Source organism: Cherax quadricarinatus, chromosome 6 (genome assembly GCF_038502225.1).
Source record: "Cherax quadricarinatus isolate ZL_2023a chromosome 6, ASM3850222v1, whole genome shotgun sequence".
NCBI lineage: Eukaryota > Metazoa > Arthropoda > Malacostraca > Decapoda > Parastacidae > Cherax > Cherax quadricarinatus.
Window position 1 is genome coordinate 1,576,582 of NC_091297.1, and position 23,983 is coordinate 1,600,564.

At 37.4% G+C, this 23,983-nt stretch overlaps 1 protein-coding gene across 8 annotated transcripts in view; it reads left to right on the forward strand.

Moving 5' to 3' along the window:
* Positions 1 to 23,983, forward strand: part of LOC128692060 (cholesterol transporter ABCA5) — a 408,467-nt gene that overhangs the window by 71,347 nt on the left and 313,137 nt on the right. For all 8 annotated transcript variants that reach the window (XM_070079720.1, XM_070079724.1, XM_070079709.1 and 5 more), the window contains one exon: positions 4,182 to 4,292. In XM_070079720.1, coding sequence (XP_069935821.1) covers positions 4,182 to 4,292 — 111 coding nt within the window. The remainder of the gene's footprint in view (positions 1 to 4,181; positions 4,293 to 23,983) is intronic.

Sequence of the window (23,983 nt, forward strand, 5' to 3'; positions counted from 1 at the left end):
GTGATGAGACGGGAGGAGGGGAGAGGATGAAGGTGTACTAGTGTTTGGAAGGAGAAGCCCCATAAAGACTTCAGGTAACAAGTCCTTTTCTGGGGTTACCTCCCTTCTTGGTTTTTTTAATGCCACTTTGACCACTGGACCACCCTCTACCACCATCACAACCACTACCACCCTCTACCACCATCACAACCACTACCACCCTCTACCACCATCACTACCACCCTCTACCACCATCACAACCACCCTCTACTACCATCACTACCACCTTCTACCACCATCACTACCACCTTCTACTACCATCACTACCACCCTCTACTACCATCACTACCACCCTCTACCACTATCACAACTACTACCACCCTCTTCCACCATCACTACTACCCTCTACCACCATCACAACCACTACCACCCTCTACCACCATCACATGCACTACCACCCTCTACCACCATCACAACCACTACTACCATCACTACCACTACTACCATCACTACCACCCTCCACCACCATCACTACCACCCTCTACCACCATCACAACCACTACCACCCTCACATGCACTACCACCCTCTACCACCATCACAACCACTACTACCATCACTACCACTACTACCATCGCTACCACCCTCCACCACCATCACTACCACCCTCTACCACCACCACTTCCGTATTTTTCTACAAACTTTTTCTTGAATTCTATCGTGTTTCTCACATTCTTTACCAAAGGGCTGGCACTAGAAGCTTTCTTGGGGCCCATGGGGTTCAAACCCCATCTGTGGTATGGTTTGTTTGCAATAGTGTCATTACGATTTTGTGAGTCACTAAAAACATGGAATAATAAAAAATATATCGCATGTATGCGTGGAATCATCCTCACTGGCTTTGTAAATAATGGCACACTGGCTGTACAAGGAGTATGGAGTGGCCAGGCCCACTCAGGCCATATGGACACGTTCAGGATGAAAGCCCTTAGCCAAGTTATTTAGCATTAGCCGAGCCAATATTTTTATGCCAAAGCGGAGCCATTAGTCAAATTTGCCATTAGCCGATGCAGCCTTTAGCCAAGGATCCACTGTACCTTCCTTAACTCTTTCACTGTTGAGATCCCTGCTCACAAACTTGCTCTCAGTGTTGAAGAATTTAAAAAAAAACTTTTTTCTTGTGAAATGATAAAGAATCCTTTCCTGATGGTAATGAAATCAAAAGTATGAAATTTGATGGAAAACTTATGAAATTACGCTCTCGCGAAGTTAGCGGTCTTGCCGATATTTATGCATCACAATTTCGTCCACTTTGAGCCCAATTTTCAGCCAATTCCATTGTTCCAGTCGACCAAACTCATAGCTATTTCACTGGAACACCTTTTGTTTATCAACTGAGTACAAGAAACTGCCCATTTACTGATTTCAACTACCCAATTCAAGGAAAGCCAATTTCAAAATAGGGTCCAAAATTGACAGTGTAAACATTCGTAGCACTAAAATAACTTTTTCTCTGTTCATTAGTCACGTCTCCATATTGCACTTAGTTTCCATTTTGAATTTTTTTCACACAAAAAATAGAATATTTACTGTTATGCAAACTACTGCATTATTGTAAAAATGGTATAAATAATATCAGCGCATTTGTTAAAGCATATTAGATCCACCAGTTGATGTGTTATTGGACGCGTGACATGATTTGTTTACTCTTGAAGATCAGCAAAATTTGAACATTTCCGCTAATTTCAGCTCAATTTCAGGGTACTTTTAGTCTGTAAACCATTCAAGATCATCTCCCTTTCTGTAATATATCTTCCATTCTATCAAATGAGAGCAAGAAAATGAGAATACAACCCTAATTACCATATGAAAATTCACCGCAAAGTCGCTATTTTAAACCAAAATCCTTATGCACCGCGTGTTGCAGGATTTTTTTTATACTGCACACACTGATCACTCAGACCCACTCTCTCATATATAGGCCTACCAGGTTTCTCCCGCAAGATTGGAAGCCGCTAGAATTTTGGCATAGTATTACAGGACTGACTCTGGCTTGCAAGCCATAATATTACAGTACCAACAGTGAAAGGGTTAAGTAAACGAAAAGTGAATTTGTAATAACTAATAGAAAATAAAAAACTATGAGGTAGAGTGCTGTTAGAAGTTTGTGGATAGTAGAAATTTATAGCATTCTTTATAATCCCCCAAATAATAGGAGGGGATGGTCTACAGATTGTTGAGTTGAAGAATAAATTTAATACACAGCAACTGCTAGGTTAAGATGTTTGAGATTTTGAGCATAAATCTTGCTTGGATTTTTAACAATATTTCTCAATATCACTGTTACACCCTTTGTTCATTTTGAGGGGGAAATTTCCACTTGTTGTTTTGGCAATGACATATTTTTACATCCTAGGTAGTAGGTTGGTAGACAGCAACCACCCAGGGAGGTACTACCATCCTGCCAAGTGAGTGTGAAATGAAAGCCTGTAATTGTTTTACATGATGGTAGGATTGCTGGTGTCTTTTGTTTGTCTCATAAATATGCAAGATTACAGGTACGTCTTGCTACTTCTACTTACACTTAGGTCACACTACACATACATGTATGTACAAGCATATGTATATATGCACCCCTCTGGGTTTTCTGCTCTTTTCTTTCTAGTTCTTGTTCTTGTTTATTTCCTCTTATCTCCATGGGGAAGTGGAACAGAATTCTTCCTCTGCAAGCCATGCGTGTTGTAAGAGGCGACTAAAATGCTGGAAGCAGGGGGCTAGTAACCCCTTCTCCTGTATAGATTACTAAATTTAAAAAGAGAAACTTTTGTTTTTCTTTTTGGGCCACCCTGCCTTGGTGGGATACGGCCGGTTTGTTGAAAAAAAAAAAATATTTTTACATGTCATTTTGACTTTTTCACTTAATGTTATATTCAGGAGTAATTCCGTTAGTAGCTAAAATGGATTTGCTCGACTTTATATTATTATCTAGCCATATATTATTTAGCTTTGTACATAGGTAGGTTGTTTAATTAGTCTAACTGTTGGTGCGACCTGGCTAAGCACCAGTAGGCGTTTTGAGCTGCTCAACCCCTGCTCTGACTGAGTCAAAGTTGGCTGGTAAAGCCTTACCTTAATCAGTTCATACCTTCCTCTGGACCAGGAAGGGTCTAGGGAAATATCCAACTAAAAATCACCATTTACCTCCCTAGAAGCTACCAAGACTTTCGGAAACTCGTTGCAAGGGCTTATCTCGGTCAGAGAAGGCGGTTGAGAATCTCATAAAGAAAGTGAGAATAAGTGAGCAAGTCTCAGTGCTATAAGAGGAATTATTGGAGACTGAACTCTGTGGAATAGCTCTAACAGCATTGTGTTTGAGTTTTTAAAGAACTCCAGTACTTGTACATACCCATATTTCTCTGACTCTGAGTGCCTTTGTAAATACTTAGTTTATTACAGTGATGTGATAATGAGACATATGTTCAACTCATAATGTAGATATGAGAAAGTTGTAAAGATATTAAATAATTTAAGTGGTTATTAAGAATTATTAATAAATTAACAAGGAACTGTGATAATGCCTTTTCCTCTATGAGTGGTGTCCCCTAGACATGATAATCCTGTTCATTTGTTACGAGAAGCACCATAACCTGAGGACCATCAGGCTATGTTCGTAACAATCACTTTACTTGGTAATAAGGTTACCATTTGATAAATAAACAAAAGAGCAATAAACAATACTAGGATTTGGAGAATAACTGAATTTTGAAACATAGTACGTATAACACAGTGAAATTACAGTTACATATTAATGTTTCATGGATATTAGTGGGTATAAACTGTGTCTTATTACATTCAGAAAATTGCCATCTCTAAAATTTTTTTTTTTTTTTTTTTTCAAAATATTTGGAGTGCTAGCAGTGGAAACATAGATCTACATTTGGACAGTGTAAAGGTTAATAGTCTTGGACCCAACTCTTATCATATAATGGGGTTACATGTGTTGCCATTCTGTACTGGCTTTTGTATTATTTTCCTATTCAGTTTAATTTTCTGTGTTGTATGTAGTATTCACAATTTAACTATTTTCAAGTTGTTACTCTAAATGTCTAGTTGAACATCTTAAAATTTTATGAAATTCATCCTTAAATGAAACTTGATTTTGTTTAAAAAATAATGTTATTTTATAATTTTGTTTCCTTTCCAGAAACAACAAGTCCATGCCAGCAGCAGTAGTATTCTCTGATGATCCTTTGATAAATAAAACTTATGTCTTGAGGTTCAACCCATCAAAGACTATTCCATCACCTTCCCAGTTGTGAGTATGATTAGAAATTATAAAATCTTAACTGTAACATTGCTTATATCTATAATCGACCTCCAATTAGTGAATGCTCACAGAACGAAATTTTCAACAGTGACTAAAGAAACTTGAAACTCCCTTTTGCAAGCAATAAACTGTTGTTTTCTGCTTGCACATCAGTCACATACTAGATGCTAACCATTATTAGTAAATGTGATGTGTGTATACTCCTGTTACAAGTGGAAAAGAATATGTCATTGACATTTTTCACATTATACATAAATATTATATTTTAAGAAAAAGACAATAAATAAATATACAGTGATCCCTCAATTATCGTCCTTAATCCGTTCTTGGAAGTGGGACTGTTATCGAAATAGATGATTTTCGAATCAATTTTCCCCATAAGAAATAATGTAAACACAATTAATCTGTTCCTGACACCCAGAAGTATTAAAACAAAAAAATTTTTTTACATGAAATATAGATGTAGTACATAAACAATACACTGGGACATGAATGAAACATTAACAGCATAACACTTACCTTTACTGGTGATTCTTCTTAGTGTATGGAAGACTGGAGGAGGAAATCCCCACTAGCATTAGCACAGAACATGAGTGCCAGCCTGTCTTTCATAGGCTTGTGTCCTGGCAGTGCCTTTTCTTCCTGAGTAATGTAGGTCTTCTTTGGCATTTTCTTCCAAAAGAGGCCTGTTTTGTCACAAATGAACACTTTTTCAAGTTTCAGTCCTTCAGCCTCTGTGTACTCCTTGAATTCATGCACATATTTTTCAGCCGCTTTTTGGTCCGAACTGGCAGCCTCACCATGCCTTATCACACTGTGTATGCCAGTATGCTTCTTAAATCTCTCAAACCAGCCTTTGCTTGCCTTAAATTTACTCACATCACCACTAGTTGCAGGCAATTTCTTTACCAAATCGTCATGCAACTGCCTAGCCTTTTCACAAATAATCGACGTCATAAGACTATCTCCTGCTAATTGTTTCTCGTTTATCCACACCAATAATAACTTCTCAACATGTTCGAGTACTGGTGATCTCATTTTTGTCAGCATATTTACCCCTTTGCAACAACAGCTTCCTTGATTTCCTTTTTCTTGGCTATGATGGAAGATATGGTTGTATGGGATTTGTTATACATCCTGGCCAGTTCGCCCACATGTACGCCACTTTCATATTGTTCATTGATGTTTTTCTTAAATTCAATCGTATTTCTCACCTTCTTTACCAAAGGCTTGGTACTAGGAGCTTTCTTTGGAGCCATGGTAGCTTATTTAGCGTTTGCTAGCACTAAAATGAATTGAATATTATGAAATATTTCACTGGAGCACGTGAAAGGGACCGTTGCTCACCGGTAAACAATGGCACACTGGCTGGGAAGGGAGGATGACGTGGCTCAGAGCAGTGAGTACGCGTCCAGGACGAAAGACGATTAGCGAGTTTACAGACCATTTGCGAGCCAATGTTTAGATGAAATAACGCTACTATTTCCGAAATGGATGACTTTCAGGCCGGACGATTATTGAGGGACCACTGTACAAGATATTATTTGGGCATAATGACAACATTAACCCCTTCAGGGTCCAAGGCCAAAATCTGAAGTGGTGCCCCAGTGTCCAAGAATTTTCCAAAAAAAATTTGTTATTTTTTCTTATGAAATGGTAGAGAATCTTTTCGTGAAGGCATTAAACAAAAAGTATGAAATTTGATGGAAAATTGACGAAATTATGCTCTCACGAATTTTGATGTGTCAGCGATATTTACGAATCGGCGATTTTGCCGACTTCGACTCCCATTTTAGGCCAATTACATCATTCCAGTTGACCAAATTCTTAGCTATTTCACTAGTATTACTTCTATTTTATCGATTGAGCACAAGAAATCGCCGAGTCAACTGTTTCAACTACAAAATAAAGTGATCGGAAATTGGTAATTTGGCCAATTTAACACAAAGTTCAAAATATTCCAATTTCAAATAGCATCCAGAATAAACAATATAGGCATTCCTGGCACTAAACTAACATTTCCTCTGTTCATTAGTTATGTTTTGAGGCTTTACAAATAAATCCCATTTTGATTTTTTATTCACATAATGAATTTTTATTCACACCAAAAAATAGAAGATTTACTGTTATGCAATAATGTAATAATTGTATAAATATCATCACCACTTTTGTGAATGTATATTAGACCCACCAGCTGGCGTGTATTAGACGTGTGAGGTCGTTTGTTTACTCTTGAACATCGGCAAAAATTTAACGTTTCCGCTACTTTGAGCTCAGTTTCAAGCCATTTCCAGTGCTAAAACCAATCAAAATCATCTCTATTTCTGTAATATGTCTTCCATTCTATCAAATGAGACCAAGAAATTGCAAATACAACTATAAAAAACATACGAAAAAACACTGCAAAGTTGCTGTTTTAATAAAAAATCTTGGTTTCAGTTTTTTTTCTCTCATTATACACAGTGTGCTGCAGGATTTGTTTTATGTGGTGCACACATACCACATAGATGTATTCTCTCATATCTAGGCCCAAGTCTACCACTCACAGTTTATCAGAGTGAGCTGAGCTCATGACGTAGATCTACGGTTTGGACCCTGAACGTAAAGCCGTAGATCTACGGGACGGATCCTGAAAGGGTTAATGGTACAAGTCCCAATTTCGGCCAACTCTTTTATTTTTCAACCAATTTTTTTTATTTTTGGTGTATATTTAGAGGTTCATATGTAGAAGAATGTGACAAAGTTTCAGTATGATTGGCCAACAAACAACAGAGAAAAAAATATTTAATGACTTCATATATGGCAGCAAGGTATGACAAAATGGCACTTCGAGTGGCACTTCTGACAATCCCAACCGTTAGAATACATCTGACACTAATTTGGGAGGCACATGTTTCATCTAATATATCTTATTATCATGGAAAAAAAAATACTTTTGATAGACTTTTTGGCATTCACCAAAATATCTGCCTTTTACCTCCCACAAAATAAAAAATATTTGATATATTCCAAAAAAAGAATCCTCACATTTTCAAACACACTTTGTTTTATATTGTCAGTGAAAATCATTTCAATACAATAATTAATAATGGTGTACATTAGCGAAATATGTGAAAAAGTTACTTCCGAGATATAGGCCTAGAACGCCAGCAGGCCTACCGTCTCAAAAAAAAAAAAAAATTTTGCGTGGAAATCGCGTTTTTTTCGGTGTATTTCTTAGTAAACTGATGTTCTAGTGCAGTTATCCTCTTCAAAATACCATTTTCTATCACTCACATACCAAACAATAGAACAAGGAGACAAGGAGTAACACATTTATATCGAAATATTGCTGGTGGACTCTCGCTATATTATGGCCTATTTTATTCAGTCTAGAGTATATAACATGTTTGTTTGTTATTTATAGTGTTTATTATATCATATTAGATAAATTCTGATAGACAAATAAGCCGTATAGTTGATATATAAGCTGATATAAACGTAATAATGAAGTGATTTCACCTGGCACCATCTGGAGGGGGAGTACTGCCGAGTGTTCTCAGATGGCTCCCGATTGGCTGACACTCTACTGATAAGCTCCACCTACTCTTATATGATGCCAAATAATCAATTATTATATTAGAAAGAATAATGCAAAGAAAAAGCAATAAAAAACAAGGAAAAAATTCCAAAAAATACATGGGTTGAGAACAGACGCGCTACCTACATCGCCGTTACCATACCTGATATAAATGACTATAATTTCTTGTAGAAACGTCTTAGAACATTGATTCTTGTACCATTGTGTTGCCAAAGAGTTAAGCTATTTTTCGGTATATATAAATCAATTTCCAGAATTTTTTTATTTTTGGTTGAGCGCGCGCGGAAAATTTCCCTAGCGCTCCCTTAATGTTGGTAGAATTACTGACAATATGTAAAGTAAAAGAACACAAGTGCAATTAATGTGACATTTTATTGTGGCAACGTTTCACTCTCTAGGAGCTTGAAAAAGCTCCCGGAGAACGATACGTTGCCACAATAAATTGTCACATTAGTTGCACTTGTGTCCTTTCACTTTACATAATGACAATCATTTATTGGATTATGTATTAGTGGATAAAAGGTTTATGTGTAGACTTCTTTCTTTCTTTGTTGGGTTTATGAGGGCCACTGACAGCATATGCCGTATCGAGCCCGGTTTCTCAATGGGACAAGAAAAAATTGTTGCCCAAGGCTGGGCGATGAAAGAAAAGGAAAAAAAGTTCTTTTGTAAATAGAGATAGAAACTTGAAGTTTCCAATTAGATCTGGTGGACCCCCTTGCCAAGCCCCAGCAGAGAGGGACACCCACACTCCCACCTGAGTTCAGTAACCGGCTTCCCACCAAAGACTGTCCCAGAGAGAACGGGAGAAATTTGTCACTGATACTCAGGCGAGAGAGAGAGAGAGAGAGACGTCCACACCCGACGAAGGCAGGCGCAGAAGTCATTGTGTGGACTTCTGGATGTGCATGTTTATAGAGGGGCAACAGAGATATCAGTTCATTGTTTTTAGTTGTAGCTACAGTGAGAGTAAAGCATAGATGGTGAACAAGGAGAATAGCATGAGCAGGTAAGAGATGGGTTAGGATAAGATATAAGCAACTATTGATAGAAAGATGGGCTAGTGAGAGTGTAAAAAAATGAAGTTGAAGAAAGGGATGGGGTAGATTTAAGAATGCAGTGTTAGTGTTCAGAGGTTTGTGGATATAGGAGGGTGGGTGGGGGAGGGAAGAGGAGCAACTGGTGGAATAATGAGGTAAAGAGAGTGGTAAGATAGAAAAAATTAGAATATGAGATGTTTTTGTAAAGCAGAAATGATATGAGGAGGGAGGAGTATATTGAAAGAAAAAGAGAGGATAAGAGAGTGGTAAGGGAATGTAAAAAGAGCAAATGAAAAAGGGGATGAGGAGCTGTCAATAAATTTTGTTGAAAATATGAAAAAAATTAAGAATGAGATTAATAAGTTGAGAAAGTTTAGGGAGCAAATGAATTTGACAGTTAAAAACAGAAGAGGAGAGTTATTATATGGGTAGTTTGAGGTATTGGGAAGATGGAGGGAATATTCTGAGGAACTCTTAAATGTTGATAAGAGACGAAAACTACAATTTCATGTATTGGGCAGGGAGGTATAACACCTTTTAGGAGTGAGGAAGAGCTTGATGTGATTATGGGGGAAATGCCCGAAGCTGTGGGTAAAATGAAAGGGGGCAAAGCAACTGGGATTGATAGGATCAGAAAAGAAATGTTAAAAGCAGGTGGGGATGTAGTTTTGGAGTGTTTAGCCCTTTTATTTAATGAGTGTATGAAAGCAGGGAAGGTACCTAGGGGTTGGCAGAGAGCATCCATAGTTCCTTTGTATATTGGCAAAGGGGACAAAAGAGAATGTAAGAATTATAGGGAAATAAGCCTGTTGAGTATACCTGGTCAGGTGGATGGTAGTGATTATTGAAAGAATTAAGTGTAAGACAGAGAGCAGGATAGTGAGGCTCATGTTGGGGTATGTAGGAGAGTGGGAGATAATTTTCCATTAAAAATAGGCTTTAAACAGGGATGCATGATGTCACCATGGTTGTTTAGTATATTTATAGATGGGGTTGTAAGAGAAGTGAGTGCAGGGATGTTGGGGAGAAGTGTGTAATTGGAAGATAAAGAGTAACACAGTGGGAGTTTTCACAGTTGCTTTTTTGTTGATGACATTGTGTTTTTGGTTGGTAGATGAATTTGGAAGGGTATGAAAAAGAAGGAAATTAAAAGTGAACATTGGAAAGAGCAAGGAGATGAGGGTAATAAATAATTTAGGTAATGAAAGATGGATAACAGATTGGAGGGAGTATGGAGGAAGTGAATATGTTCAGTTATTTGAGAGTGGACCTGTCAGCAGATGGGTCTGTGAAAGATGAGGTGGACCATAGAATTGATGAAGGAAAGGAGGTGAGTTGTGCATTAAGGCATCTGTGGAGACAAAGAATGTTATTCATGAAAACAAAAAGGGAGATATATGAGAGTATAGTAGTACCAACACTCTTATATGATTGTAATAAAGTTGGTAGAATTACCGACAATATGTAAAGTAAAAGGACACAAGTGCAACTAATGTGACATTTATTGTGGCAACGTTTCGCTCTCCAGGAGAGCGAAACGTTGCCACAATAAATGTCACATTAGTTGCACTTGTGTCCTTTTACTTTACTCTTATATGAGTTTGAAGGATGGGTTGTGAATGTTGCAGCATTGAGGAGGCTGGAGGCAGTGGAGATGTTATGTCTGAGGGCAATACGTTGTGTGAATATTACACAGAGAATTTATAGCTTGGGGATAAGAAAGGAGTTGCAAGGTTATTAAAAGTATTATCCAGAGGACTGAATAGGGATTTTTGAGGTGGTTCAGACATTAAAAGAGGATGGAACAAAATAGGATGACTTGGAAGGTGTATAAATCTGTAGTGGAGGGATGGTAAGGTAGGAGTCATTCTGGGAAAGGTTGGAGGGAGGGGGTAAGGGATGGATTGTGTGCAAGGAGCTTGGACATCCAGCAGGCATGTGTGAGACAAATGGTTTTTGTGATGACATGCTGTGTTTTTTATGTGAGAAGTAGTTTTTATGATGACATGCCATTGGAGTTTGAACAAGGTAATATTTATGAAGGAATTAAGGGAAACCAGTTAGCCAGACTTGATTTCAGAAGGTGGGAAGTACAGTGCCTGGACTCTGAAAGAGAGATGGGAATATTTGCAGTTTTGAACTGTAGTATTGTCACCTCTTTGGCAAGACAGTGATGGAGTGAGCTATGGTGAAAGTCTTTCTTTTTTTTTGAGGCCCCTCTACCTTAGTGGCAGATGGCTATTTTGTTGAAAAAATATTTAATCCTCCCAGAAACAAAGAAAAATTAAATAAAAGCACAACCTCTCCTCACTTAACGATGGAGTTTTGTTCCTGAGACCATGTCATTAAATGAATTCGTCACTAAGCGAGGAGCATACTATAATCGTAGTGGGTTTGTGTCAACCATCTTTGATACTGTTTTAATGTCACCTGTGCACCATATATAACATTTCTGGTATATTTTTAAATGTTTATACAGTAATGTACTGTATACTGAAATAAGCAGAATACAGTGGAACCTCTACTTGCGAGTTTGTTCCATGACCTTCCTCGCAACTGGATTTGCTCATTTGCAGAGTCAGTTTCCTCTCATTTAAATTAATTGAAGTGCAATTAATCCGTTCCAGTGGAATTCTGTACTTCAATAATTTTGCTAATATCAACTCTACGGCTTATTTATCTATCTCACTTCATCTAATATGACATAATAAACAATATAAATAACATACACACCTGATATATACTCTAAAATGAATAAAATATATCATTCATGTGGTGGTATGGGCGGTGTCGGCGGTGGACGAGTTTGTCTGGAGACTGGGCAAAATACTTCATGAATAATTTAGCTAATATCATCTATACAGTTCATCTAATATTACATAGCAAACAATATAAATAACATAGAAACATGATATATACTCTAGAATGAATAAAATGTCATTCATGTAGTGGTATGGGCGGTGTCGGCGGTGGACGAGAGTTTGTCTGGAGACTGGGCAAAATACTTCATGAATAATTTCGCTAATATCATCTATATGGCTTATTTATATATCACAGTTCATCTAATATGACATAACAAACAATATGAATAACATAGAAACATGATATATACTCTAGAATGAATAAAATATGTCATTCATGTAGTAGTATGGGCGGTGTCAGCGGTGGATGAGAGTTTGTCTGGAGACCGGGCAAAATACTTCGTGAATAATTTCGCTAATATCATCTATACAGCTTATTTATATATCACAGTTCATCTAATATGACACAACAAACAATAAAAATAACATAGAAACATGATATATACTCTAGAATGAATAAAATATGTCATTATGTAACAGGTGGAGTCGGCCACAACCGCTCCCTCTTTGTTGTGGTAAACACTGCCATCTAGTGATGGCCTTTTGAAGCCGTCTATTATAATTGTTACATGTAGTGCATTATTATTATATATGTATTATTATTTAGGTAGTAGGTTGATAGACAGCAACCGCCCAGGGAGGTACTACCATCCTGCCAAGTGAGTGTAAAACGAAAGCCTGTAATTGTTTTACGTGATGGTAGGATTGCTGGTATCCTTTTTTCTGTCTCATGAACATGCAAGATTTCAGGTATGTCTTGCTACTTCTACTTACACTTGGGTCACACTACACATACATGTACAAGCATATACATACACACCCCCTGTGGGTTTTCTTCTATTTTCTTTCTAGTTCTTATTCTTGTTTATTTCCTGTTATCTCCATGGGGAAGTGGAACAGAATTTTTCCTCCGTAAGCCATGCGTGTTGTAAAAGGCGACTAAAATGCCGGGAGCGAGGGGCTAGTAACCTCTTCTTTTTATATTACTAAACGTAAAAGGAGAAATTTTCCTTTTTCCTTTTGGGCCACCCCGCCTCGGTGGGATATGGCTGGTGTGTTGAAAGAAAGAAAGATGTACAGGTCTCCCTCAACATTCACGTTTTCAGCTTTCGCGGGCTTCACACATTCGCGAATTCCCAACCGCCAAATTCCCAGCCACCAAATTCCCAGCCACCAAATCATATTCAAGTTTCCCGCCACCTGTGAGTCCCTACTACCCTCCCACCGACCCCCGCAACTGGCAGCCAGCCCTCCCACCACTCAGTGTGGTGAGTGTTTTGTTTGTTCATTATTTGCTATTAAACTACAGTATAAATAATGTAAACACATTCATGACTGCATATTGGAATGGCTATTTGAACAGGTATTGGACGGTGACATCATGTGTTTACTCTTGAACACAGCAAAGAATCAAACATTTCTGCTACTGCTAATAATAACAATAATAATAATAATGATAATAATAATAATAATAATAATAATAATAATAATAATAATAATAATAATAATAATAATACGATATAATTGAAGAAGGAAATTGTACAAAAATACGAGGGAGTGGTTCACACATTGTCAGTGTGGCTTTGTTTACGCTGGAGTGAACATTAGTCTCCCTGCTCTTCCAAACATTTCACAATAATTCATTGTTTGGTGCTTGTAGATTGAGTGTGACTGGAGTGGTTGAGGCAGTGGTAGAGGCAGTGGTAGAGGCAGTGATAGAGGCAGTGATAGAGGCAGTGATAGAGGCAGTGGTAGAGGCAGTGGTAGAGGCAGTGGTAGAGGCAGTGGTAGAGGCAGTGATAGAGGCAGTGATAGAGGCAGTGATAGAGGCAGTGATAGAGGCAGTGGTAGAGGCAGTGGTAGAGGCAGTGGTAGAGGCAGTGATATTTACTAACATATATGTTATAAATAATAATAGTACATTATGAATAACATTTATTATTATTATTATAAATGTTATTAATATTAACATGTACTATTATTATTTATAACATACGTATATTTATTTATTTATTTTATTTATTTAGAAATGTTAGCATACAAACAGAGGTACAAAAAATACAGGTAAGAGCAGCATGCCAAAGCCACTTATATGCATAGCATTACGGGCTGGCTTAAAATTAACTTAAGATAAACTAAGCAATGATGAAATCAGTGATAAGACATTATTGTAAACAGATAACTATAAAATACAAATGAGTATTACAAAGACAGGTCCTGTGGTTGCATGCATTGCTGTACATTCAGTAGAATGGAGTATTCTGTTAGGTAGTGTATTTAAAAAAAATAACAAAGTTAGGTTTAGTAAATACCACTGCCTCACCCACTGCCTCTATCACTGCCTCTATCACTGCCTCTACCACTGCCTCAACTGCTGAATTATTGTGAAATGTTTGGAAGTGAAGGGAGATTAATGTTCACTCCAGCATAAACAAAGCCACACTGAAGATGTGTCAACCACTCCCTCGTATTTTTGTACAATTTCCTTCTTCAATTATATCGTATTATTATTATTATTATTATTATTATTATTATTATTATTATTATTATTATTATTACTATTGTTATTATTAGCAGTAGCAGAAATGTTTGATTCTTTGCTGTGTTCAAGAGTAAACACATGATGTCACCGTCCAATACCTGTTCAAATAGCCATTCCAATATGCAGTCATGGATGTGTTAACATTATTTATACTGTAGTTTAATAGCAAATAATGAACAAACAAAACACTCACCACACAGTGGTGGGAGGGCTGGCTGCCAGTTGCAGGGGTCGGAGGGAGGGTAGTAGCGACTCCCAGTGGTGGAGGAAGTGGTGGAGGCATTGGTGGAGGCAGTGGTAGAGTCTGTGGTATTTAATAACATACATGTTATTAAAGCATAACATGTATATATTTAGTACAATTTACAACGTTTTCATGTATTTTATGATTGTTCATGGTTCAACAAGTTAAGCAGTATTGTATTATATTTCCCTACAATATATTGGGACATCAAACATTCACGGTTTTTCAACATTGGCGAGGCTCTTGATCCCCTAACCTTCGCGAATGTTGAGGGACACCTGTATTATTATTAAACATATTATATTATTATTATTATTGTATTATATTATACTATTATTATTATACATATTATTATACATATTATTATTATTATTATTATTATTATATTAATAATTTTTAATTTTTATTCACACAAAAAATATAAGATTTATTGTTATTCCTTATTGCAATAATTGTATAAATAATGTCAACCCATTCACGACTGCATATTGGAATGGACATTTGTTTACTTTGAAACAGCTAAGCAATTGACCATTTGTCCTAGGTTGAGCTCAATTTCAAGGCACTTTTCATCGTGAAAGCAATCAAAATCATATCTATTTCTGTAATGTATCTTCCATTCTATCAAATGAGACCAAAAAATGAGAATTATTTTTATTTTTATTATCACACTGGCCGATTCCCACCAAGGCAGGGTGGCCCGAAAAAGAAAAACTTTCACCATCATTCACTCCATCACTGTCTTGCCAGAAGGGTGCTTTACACTACAGTTTTTAAACTGCAACATTAACACCCCTCCTTCAGAGTGCAGGCACTGTACTTCCCATCTCCAGGACTCAAGTCCGGCCTGCCGGTTTCCCTGAACCCCTTCATAAATGTTACTTTGCTCACACTCCAACAGCACGTCAAGTATTAAAAACCACTTGTCTCCATTCACTCCTATCAAACACGCTCACGCATGCCTGCTGGAAGTCCAAGCCCCTCGCACACAAAACCTCATTTACCCCCCTCCTTCCAACCATTCCTAGGCCGACCCCTACCCCGCCTTCCTTCCACTACAGACTGATACACTCTTGAAGTCATTCTGTTTCGCTCCATTCTCTCTACATGTCCGAACCACCTCAACAACCCTTTCTCAGCCCTCTGGACAACAGTTTTGGTAATCCCGCACCACCTCCTAACTTCCAAACTACGAATTCTCTGCATTATATTCACACCACACATTGCCCTCAGACATGACATCTCCACTGCCTCCATCCTTCTCCTCGCTGCAACATTCATCACCCATGCTTCACACCCATATAAGAGCGTTGGTAAAACTATACGTACTCTCATACATTCCCCTCTTTGCCTCCAAGGACAAAGTTCTTTGTCTCCACAGACTCCTAAGTGCACCACTCATCCTTTTTCCCTCATCAATTCTATGATTCACCTCATCTTTCATAGACCCATCCGCTGACACGTCCACTCCCAAATATCTGAATACATTCACCTCCTCCATACTCTCTCCCTCCAATCTGATATCCAATCTTTTATCACCTAATCTTTTTGTTATCCTCATAACTTTACTCTTTCCTGCATTCACTTTTAATTTTTTTCTTTTGCACACCCTACCAAATTCATCCACCAATCTCTGCAACTTCTCTTCAGAATCTCCCAAGAGCACAGTGTCATCAGCAAAGAGCAACTGTGACAACTCCCACTTTATGTGTGATTCTTTATCTTTTAACTCCACGCCTCTTGCCAAGACCCTCGCATTTACTTCTCTTACAACCCCATCTATAAATATATTAAACAACCACGGTGACATCACACATCCTTGTCTAAGGCCTACTTTTACTGGGAAATAATTTCCCTCTTTCCTACATACTCTAACTTGAGCCTCACTATCCTCGTAAAAACTCTTCACTGCTTTCAGTAACCTACCTCCTACACCATACACCTGCAACATCTGCCACATTGCCCCCCTATCCACCCTGTCATACGCCTTTTTCAAATCCATAAATCCCACAAAGACCTCTTTAGCCTTATCTAAATACTGTTCACTTACATGTTTCACTGTAAACACCTGGTCCACACACCCCCTACCTTTCCTAAAGCCTCCTTGTTCATCTGCTATCCTATTCTCCATCTTACTCTTAATTCTTTCAATAATAACTCTGCCATACACTTTACCAGGTATACTCAACAGACTTACCCCCCTATAATTTTTGCACTCTCTTTTGTCCCCTTTGCCTTTATACTAAGGAACTATGCATGCTCTCTGCCAATCCCTAGGTACCTTACCCTCTTCCATACATTTATTAAATAATTGCACCAACCACTCCAAAACTATATCCCCACCTGCTTTTAACATTTCTATCTTTATCCCATCAATCCCGGCTGCCTTACCCCCTTTCATTTTACTTACTGCCTCACGAACTTCCCCCACACTCACAACTGGCTCTTCCTCACTCCTACAAGATGTTATTCCTCCTTGCCCTATACACAAAATCACAGCTTCCCTATCTTTATCAACATTTAACAATTCCTCAAAATATTCCCTCCATCTTCCCAATACCTCTAACTCTCCATTTAATAACTCTCCTCTTCTATTTTTAACTGACAAATTCATTTGTTCTCTAGGCTTCCTTAACTTGTCAATCTCACTCCAAAACTTTTTCTTATTTTCAAAAAAATTTGTTGATAACATCTCACCCACTCTCTCATTTGCTCTCTTTTTTACATTGCTTCACCACTCTCTTAACCTCTTAACAACCATAAAAAAAACATTCGAAATTACCGCTAAGGAGTGGCTAATTGCTGAGAAGTGAACTCCATTATTTGTGCTTAGATTTCTTTCATTATTATTATTATTATTATTATTATTATTATTATTATTATTATTATTATTATTATTATATAAATAATTTGTAATTTCTATTCACACAAATATAAGATTTACTGTTATTCCTTATTGCAATAATTGTATAAAGAATGTCAACCCATTCACGACTGCATATTGGAATGGACAGTGACGTCATTTGTTTACTTTGAAACAGCCAAGCAATGGACCATTTCTCGTAGGTTGAGCTCTATTTCAAGGTACTTTTCGTCATGAAAGCAATTAAAAATCATATCTTTCTTTCTTTCAACGCACCGGCCGTATCCCACCGAGGTAGGGTGGCCCAAAAAGAAAAACGAAAGTTTCTCTTTTTAAATTTAGTAATTTATACAGGAGAATGGGTTACTAGCCCCTTGCTCCAGGTATTTTAGTCGCCTCTTACAACATGCATGGCTTACGGAGGAAGAATTCTGTTCCACTTCCCCATGGAGATAACTGGAAATAAACAAGAACAAGAACTAGTAAGAAAATAGAAGAAAACTCAGAGGGGTATGTATATATATATACATATACATACCCCTCTTGGTATGTATATATATATATATATATATACATACCCAGAGGGGTATGTATATATATATATATATATATATATATATATATATATATATATATATATATATATATATATATATATATATATATATATATATATATATATATGTGTGTGCAGTGTGACCTAAGTGTAAGAAGAAGTAGCAAGACATACCTGAAATCTTGCATGTCTATGAGACAGAAAAAAGATACCAGCAATCCTACCATCATGTAAAACAATTACAGGTTTCCGTTTTACACTCACTTGGCAGGACGGTAGTACCTCCCTGGGTGGTTGCTGTCTACCAACCTACTACCTAGGAAAAATCATATCTATTTCTGTAATATATCTTCCATTCTATGAAATGAGACCAAACAAACAAGAATACAACCATAAAAACCATTCGAAATTACCGCTAAGGAGTGGCTAATTGCTGAAAAGTGAACTCCATTATTTATGCTTAGATTTCTTTCATTTTTGGTGTATGTTAAGAAGCATCTTTCCATCATACATTGCCCATGTTTCAATAAGATAGTCCAACAAACAAATGAGATACAATTCTCGAGATCAAGAGCAAGAGCCCCTCACCAGTGTCAAGGAACCTGCCTTGAGGTCTGCTCGCTTGTGGAAATTTTGCTCACGTATGGAAGCAAAAAATGGACCCATCGACTGCTCGTATTTGGAAAAACTCGCATGTGGACATGCTCGCAAGTAGAGGTTCCACTGTATAGGAAATCAGCTCTAATATACATTATTTAGGTATGAATACTGGTCAGAGAGCCCATCGTAAGTTCAAGGCATTGGTAAACGAGTATGTAGCTGAGTGAGGAGAGGCTGTATTTGTGTTTGTATAATGTGACAGCTAGGGGATGGGACCCAAGTCTAAACATGGTATTGTACCAAAAAAACATGATCACTGCTTACGAAAAGAAGGTACCATATTTGATGGCTTCGAAGACACTATTTTTTCCTAAAATAAGTCTAGAAAATTTATCCAGCATGTTGGTGGCCTAAACCTAAGCCTAGAGAAGTGTTTCAATACTAGACAATAATCTAAGCCCCTGTATATGACCCATTAATGAATTTTGTAAACTATTTTATAGAAAATGATGAATAAAAAAAAGCGATCATAATTATAAAAATTTGTTGGCGCTTAGCACCGGTAGGCTAAGGTAAACCAGGTAGTGTAGTTGGATGAACTACAAGTAGTATCAGTAGGCTGATTCACTTTTTTACCATCAAACCAACAGGCAATGATATTTTTATTCATCTCAAACAATCTTGCTATTAGAGGAACATTATCAGACATAAAAAGTAAAAGCAAAATTGCAGTATGTTAAAACGGGTTCAAATAACGATACATACGGGTATACAATAGTAATACAAAAAACAGGCATTCACACACCGTGGGTTCGTTTTGGTTTATTGCAGTACAAATGTTTTTTTTTTTTTTTCAACAAACCGGCCGTATCCCACCGAGGCAGGGTGGCCCAAAAAGAAAAACAAAAGTTTCTCTTTTTAAATTTAGTAATTTATACAGGAGAAGGGGTTACTAGCCCCTTGCTCCCGGCATTTTAGTCGCCTCTTACAACACGCATGGCTTACGGAGGAAGAATTCTGTTCCACTTCCCCATGGAGATGCAGTACAAATGTACTCATATTAAATAGTAAAATCAATAAACTTAAAAACATACACATGAAATATTTTTAAAATGAATGGGAAAAAACATCACAAATCAGTATGCAGTCCTAGCCATAGACACATTCACTTGCACGCATCAAGACTGAACAGAAAGAGAACAAGGCCAATCAGGTCCAGTTCACATACTGAATGAAGTAACTCGCATGAGAGATAGTGTCCTGCCAATGTTCAGTTACAGCTAAATTGAGTGACAATGACAAAAATACTGCCAAGCACAAAAATACTGAAGAACCATTCATTACACAAATGCATACATACAATGTTTCAGTGTGAAAAACTAAGCAATAATGTAAGAAGAATAAGAACATAAGAACGAAGGAACACTGCAGCAGGCCTACTGGCCCATGCAAGGCAGGTCCAAGTCTCCTACCAGCTTAAGCCAATGCACCCAAACTAGTCAGGTCAAGTCACCTTGACTTAAGGGAGGAACACGGCAACCGACCTGGTAGCACAAGCTATCAGGTCCAACTCACACCCACCCACATCCACTCATGTATTTATCCAACCTATTTTTAAAGCTACACAACGTTCTTGCCTCTATAACTGTACTTGGGAGTTTGTTCCACTCATCCACAACTCTATTACCAAACCAGTACTTTCCTATATCCTTCCTGAATCTGAATTTTTCCAACTTAAAACCATTGCTGCGAGTCCTGTCTAGGCTAGATATTTTCAGCACACTATTTACATCCCCTTTATTTATTCCTGTCTTCCATTTATACACCTCAATCATATCCCCCCGAATTCTACGTCTTTCTAGAGAGTGCAGATTCAGGGCCCTTAGTCTATCCTCATAGGGAAGGTTTCTGATACATGGGATCAACTTTGTCATCCTCCTTTGTACATTTTCCAGAGCATTTATATCCATTCTGTAATACGGTGACCAAAACTGTGCAGCATAATCTAAATGAGGCCTAACCAAGGATGTATAGAGTTGAAGAACAACCTGAGGACTCCTATTATTTATGCTTCTTGATATGAAGCCAAGGATTCTATTAGCTTTATTGCGAACACTTATGCACTGTTGTCTTGGTTTCAGATTACTGCTAACCAGAACTCCTAAATCTTTTTCGCAATCCGTAATATTAAGATCTACATTATTTAGTTTATATGTGGCATGGTTATTGTCCTGTCCAACATTTAGAACTTTGCATTTGTCTATATTAAACTGCATCTGCCACCTCTCCGACCACTGCATCAGTCTATTCAAATCTTCCTGGAGTGCTCTAATGTCCTCGTCAGAATGAATTCGACGGCCTATTTTGGTGTCATCGGCAAACTTGCTGATGTCGCTCTTTATGCCCTCATCTATGTCGTTTATGTATATTGTGAACAGCAGGGGGCCCAACACTGACCCCTGTGGAACACCGCTCGTGACGCTTCCCCACTCTGATTTCTCCCCATTTATGCAAACTTTCTGCTGCCTATTTGTCAACCATGCCTCTATCCAGGAAAAAATTTCTCCTCCTATTCCATGTGCCTTAATTTTCCTCAATAGTCTCTGATGTGGGACCTTGTCAAAAGCCTTACTGAAGTCCATATACACAATATCATATTCATTACCATGATCAACCTCCTCAAATACCTTAGTGAAAAAAGTTAATAAATAAGAGAGAAATGTATCTTTGTTCATTGCTGAACATTGTTTATTATGAGCAGCTGACCATTTAAGTTACCTCTGCAAAGGACATTTTTCTGACAGATCTGGTTGTAAGAACTTTTTAAGCTTAGGGTTGGGATTTAGCAGATCTGGAATAATTAATTGTATACTGGGACATTTTTTGGCGCTGTTTCATGTAAATTTAGTGCGTTTATTTCATTTTAGGCTTCATGATCAGCAGATGCCTTATCACCACAAATCTTTAAATATTTAATGCTTTACCATTTTTTAAATTTTTGTAACCAGTTGTTGAATATTCACAGTTACCATCAATATTCAGTTTGTCCTGATAGATTTTTGCTCGTTTCATGATCAGCATTCCGTTAAGCAACATGTGCCCGCTCTGAGGCTGACAAGCCTACTCCATCCATACATGGTTGTGATCTTAATTTTCCCCTCTATTCGTTACACACTTGAGATCTTTATTTTTCCCTCTATGCAGCGTTTTTCTATTTTTCATTAACTTCTGTTCACCACTTTCAGCATAGAACTTTAACAATTTGTCCTTCTCTTTCTTTAGGTCGTAGATAGCGGTTGTTCCAATGCCAGACTTCTCAGTCAGATGCTTCAAACTTAACACTGCTGTCAAATTTTTCCAGTAACTTGTCTTTCTGTGATATAGTAAGTAAGTAAGTAAGTTTATTCAGGTATACACAAATACAGTTACATAGAATTATCATACATAGCAGCATATGTGTAGAGAACCTAGGATAACCCCAAAAAGTCAGACAGAGTGACTTATTTCCATTGGGGTCCTTTATAGATAAATATAACTGCTTCCTCTTTCCCACAGGCCTTTTTGACATTTTCAACAATACGTATCTTCACGCAACAAACCACAAAACACACAGTAATCGCTGAGCAGTTGCTGCTGGTACAAATATGGTGCTAGTACAAATATGGAGCTGAATGATCCATTTGTAGCATTCCATGTTAACACTCAAAAATCTTTCAGATTTTGGAGGTTTTCAGATTTTAGAATTTTGGACAAATGATTCTTTACTGTAATGTTATATAGACAAATACTAGTGTGATTTTGATTAACCTTTTCGAGGTCCGTGCTGTAGTACTATGGCTTTGACCTAAGGGTCTGTGCTGTAGTTCTACGTGATGAGCTCAGCTCACTCAGATAAGCAGTGAGCTGTAAATTTGGGCCTAGATGTGAGAGAATGGGTCCATGTGGTGAGTGTGAGCCACATTAAAAAAATTCTGCCCCAGACAGTGCATTTATGGGAAAAGAATTGTGACCATGTACAATATTTGGTTTAATATAGAGATTTTGCAGTATATTTTTTGGATGGGTTTTATGGTTGTATTCTCAGTTTCTTGGTCTCATTTGATAGACTGAATGATGCATTACAGAAATGGAGATGATCTTGATTAGTTTTAGGACTGGAAGTAGCATGATATTGAGCTCAAAATAGCAGAAATGTTCCATTTTTGCCAATATTTCAGAGTACACAAATTACGTCACTTTTCCAATACATGTCCAACTGGTCAGTCTTATATGCATTCAAGAATGAGCTGATATTACAGCCTCCTCTCACTTAGCAACGTACTTGCTTACAACTACAGTGGACCCCCGCATAACGATTACCTCCGAATGCGACCAATTATGTAAGTGTATTTATGTAAGTGCGTTTGTACGTGTATGTTTGGGGGTCTGAAATGGACTAATCTACTTCACAATATTTCTTATGGGAACAAATTCGGTCAGTACTGGCACCTGAACATACTTCTGGAGTGAAAAAATATCGTTAACCGGGGGTCCACTGTACTTGGAGCTAAGACCAGCTCTCCGACCAACGTGCAAACCTAAGTAATGTATATTAGAGCTGATTTCCTCTATTCTGTTTATTGCAGTATACAGTACACTACTGTATAAGCATTTAAATATACCGTATGGCCCCACTTATATGGTAGGCTAGATTCCAGGCTACTGCTGTAAAGTGGAACACCCTTTTTTTCACTTATAAATGCATATAAATGCTAGATAACAAGTTTACACTAACATATATAAAGTTAGCAATAGAACTAGGCATTAAAAAACAATTAAAAAGTAAAATACACATATAGTACACTCATTACTTACCTTAAAATATTTATAGTCTTTATGTAGGGTGAGATGAGTAGTATTTATTGTAAGAAATCAGGTGTGGTAGGTATGGCAGCCAGACAGGCTACCATAGCTACCATACCAGGCCACCTCAATCACACATAATATACTACAACACTTAAAGCATCCCAGAGTGATAAAATGCATATACCGTTCACTTATTACTTACCTTAACCCTTTGACTGTTGCAAGACTCGTTCCGAAACTTTCATTCCGTGTCGAAAAATTTTTGAAAAAAAAAATTATTTTTTCTTATGAAATGATTGAGAATCTTTTCCCAGTGGTAATGATACCAAAAGTACGAAATTTGATTGAAAAGTCACGGAATTATGCTCCCATGAAAATAGTGATCTCTGCGACAAATATGCATCAGCGATTTCGCCGACTTTGAGCCCTATTTTTGGCCAATTCCTTTGTTCCAGTTGACCAAAGTCATAGCTATTTCTTTAGAACTCCATTTTTTCTTATCAATTGAGTACAAGAAACTGCCCATTTACCAATTTGAACTACCCAAT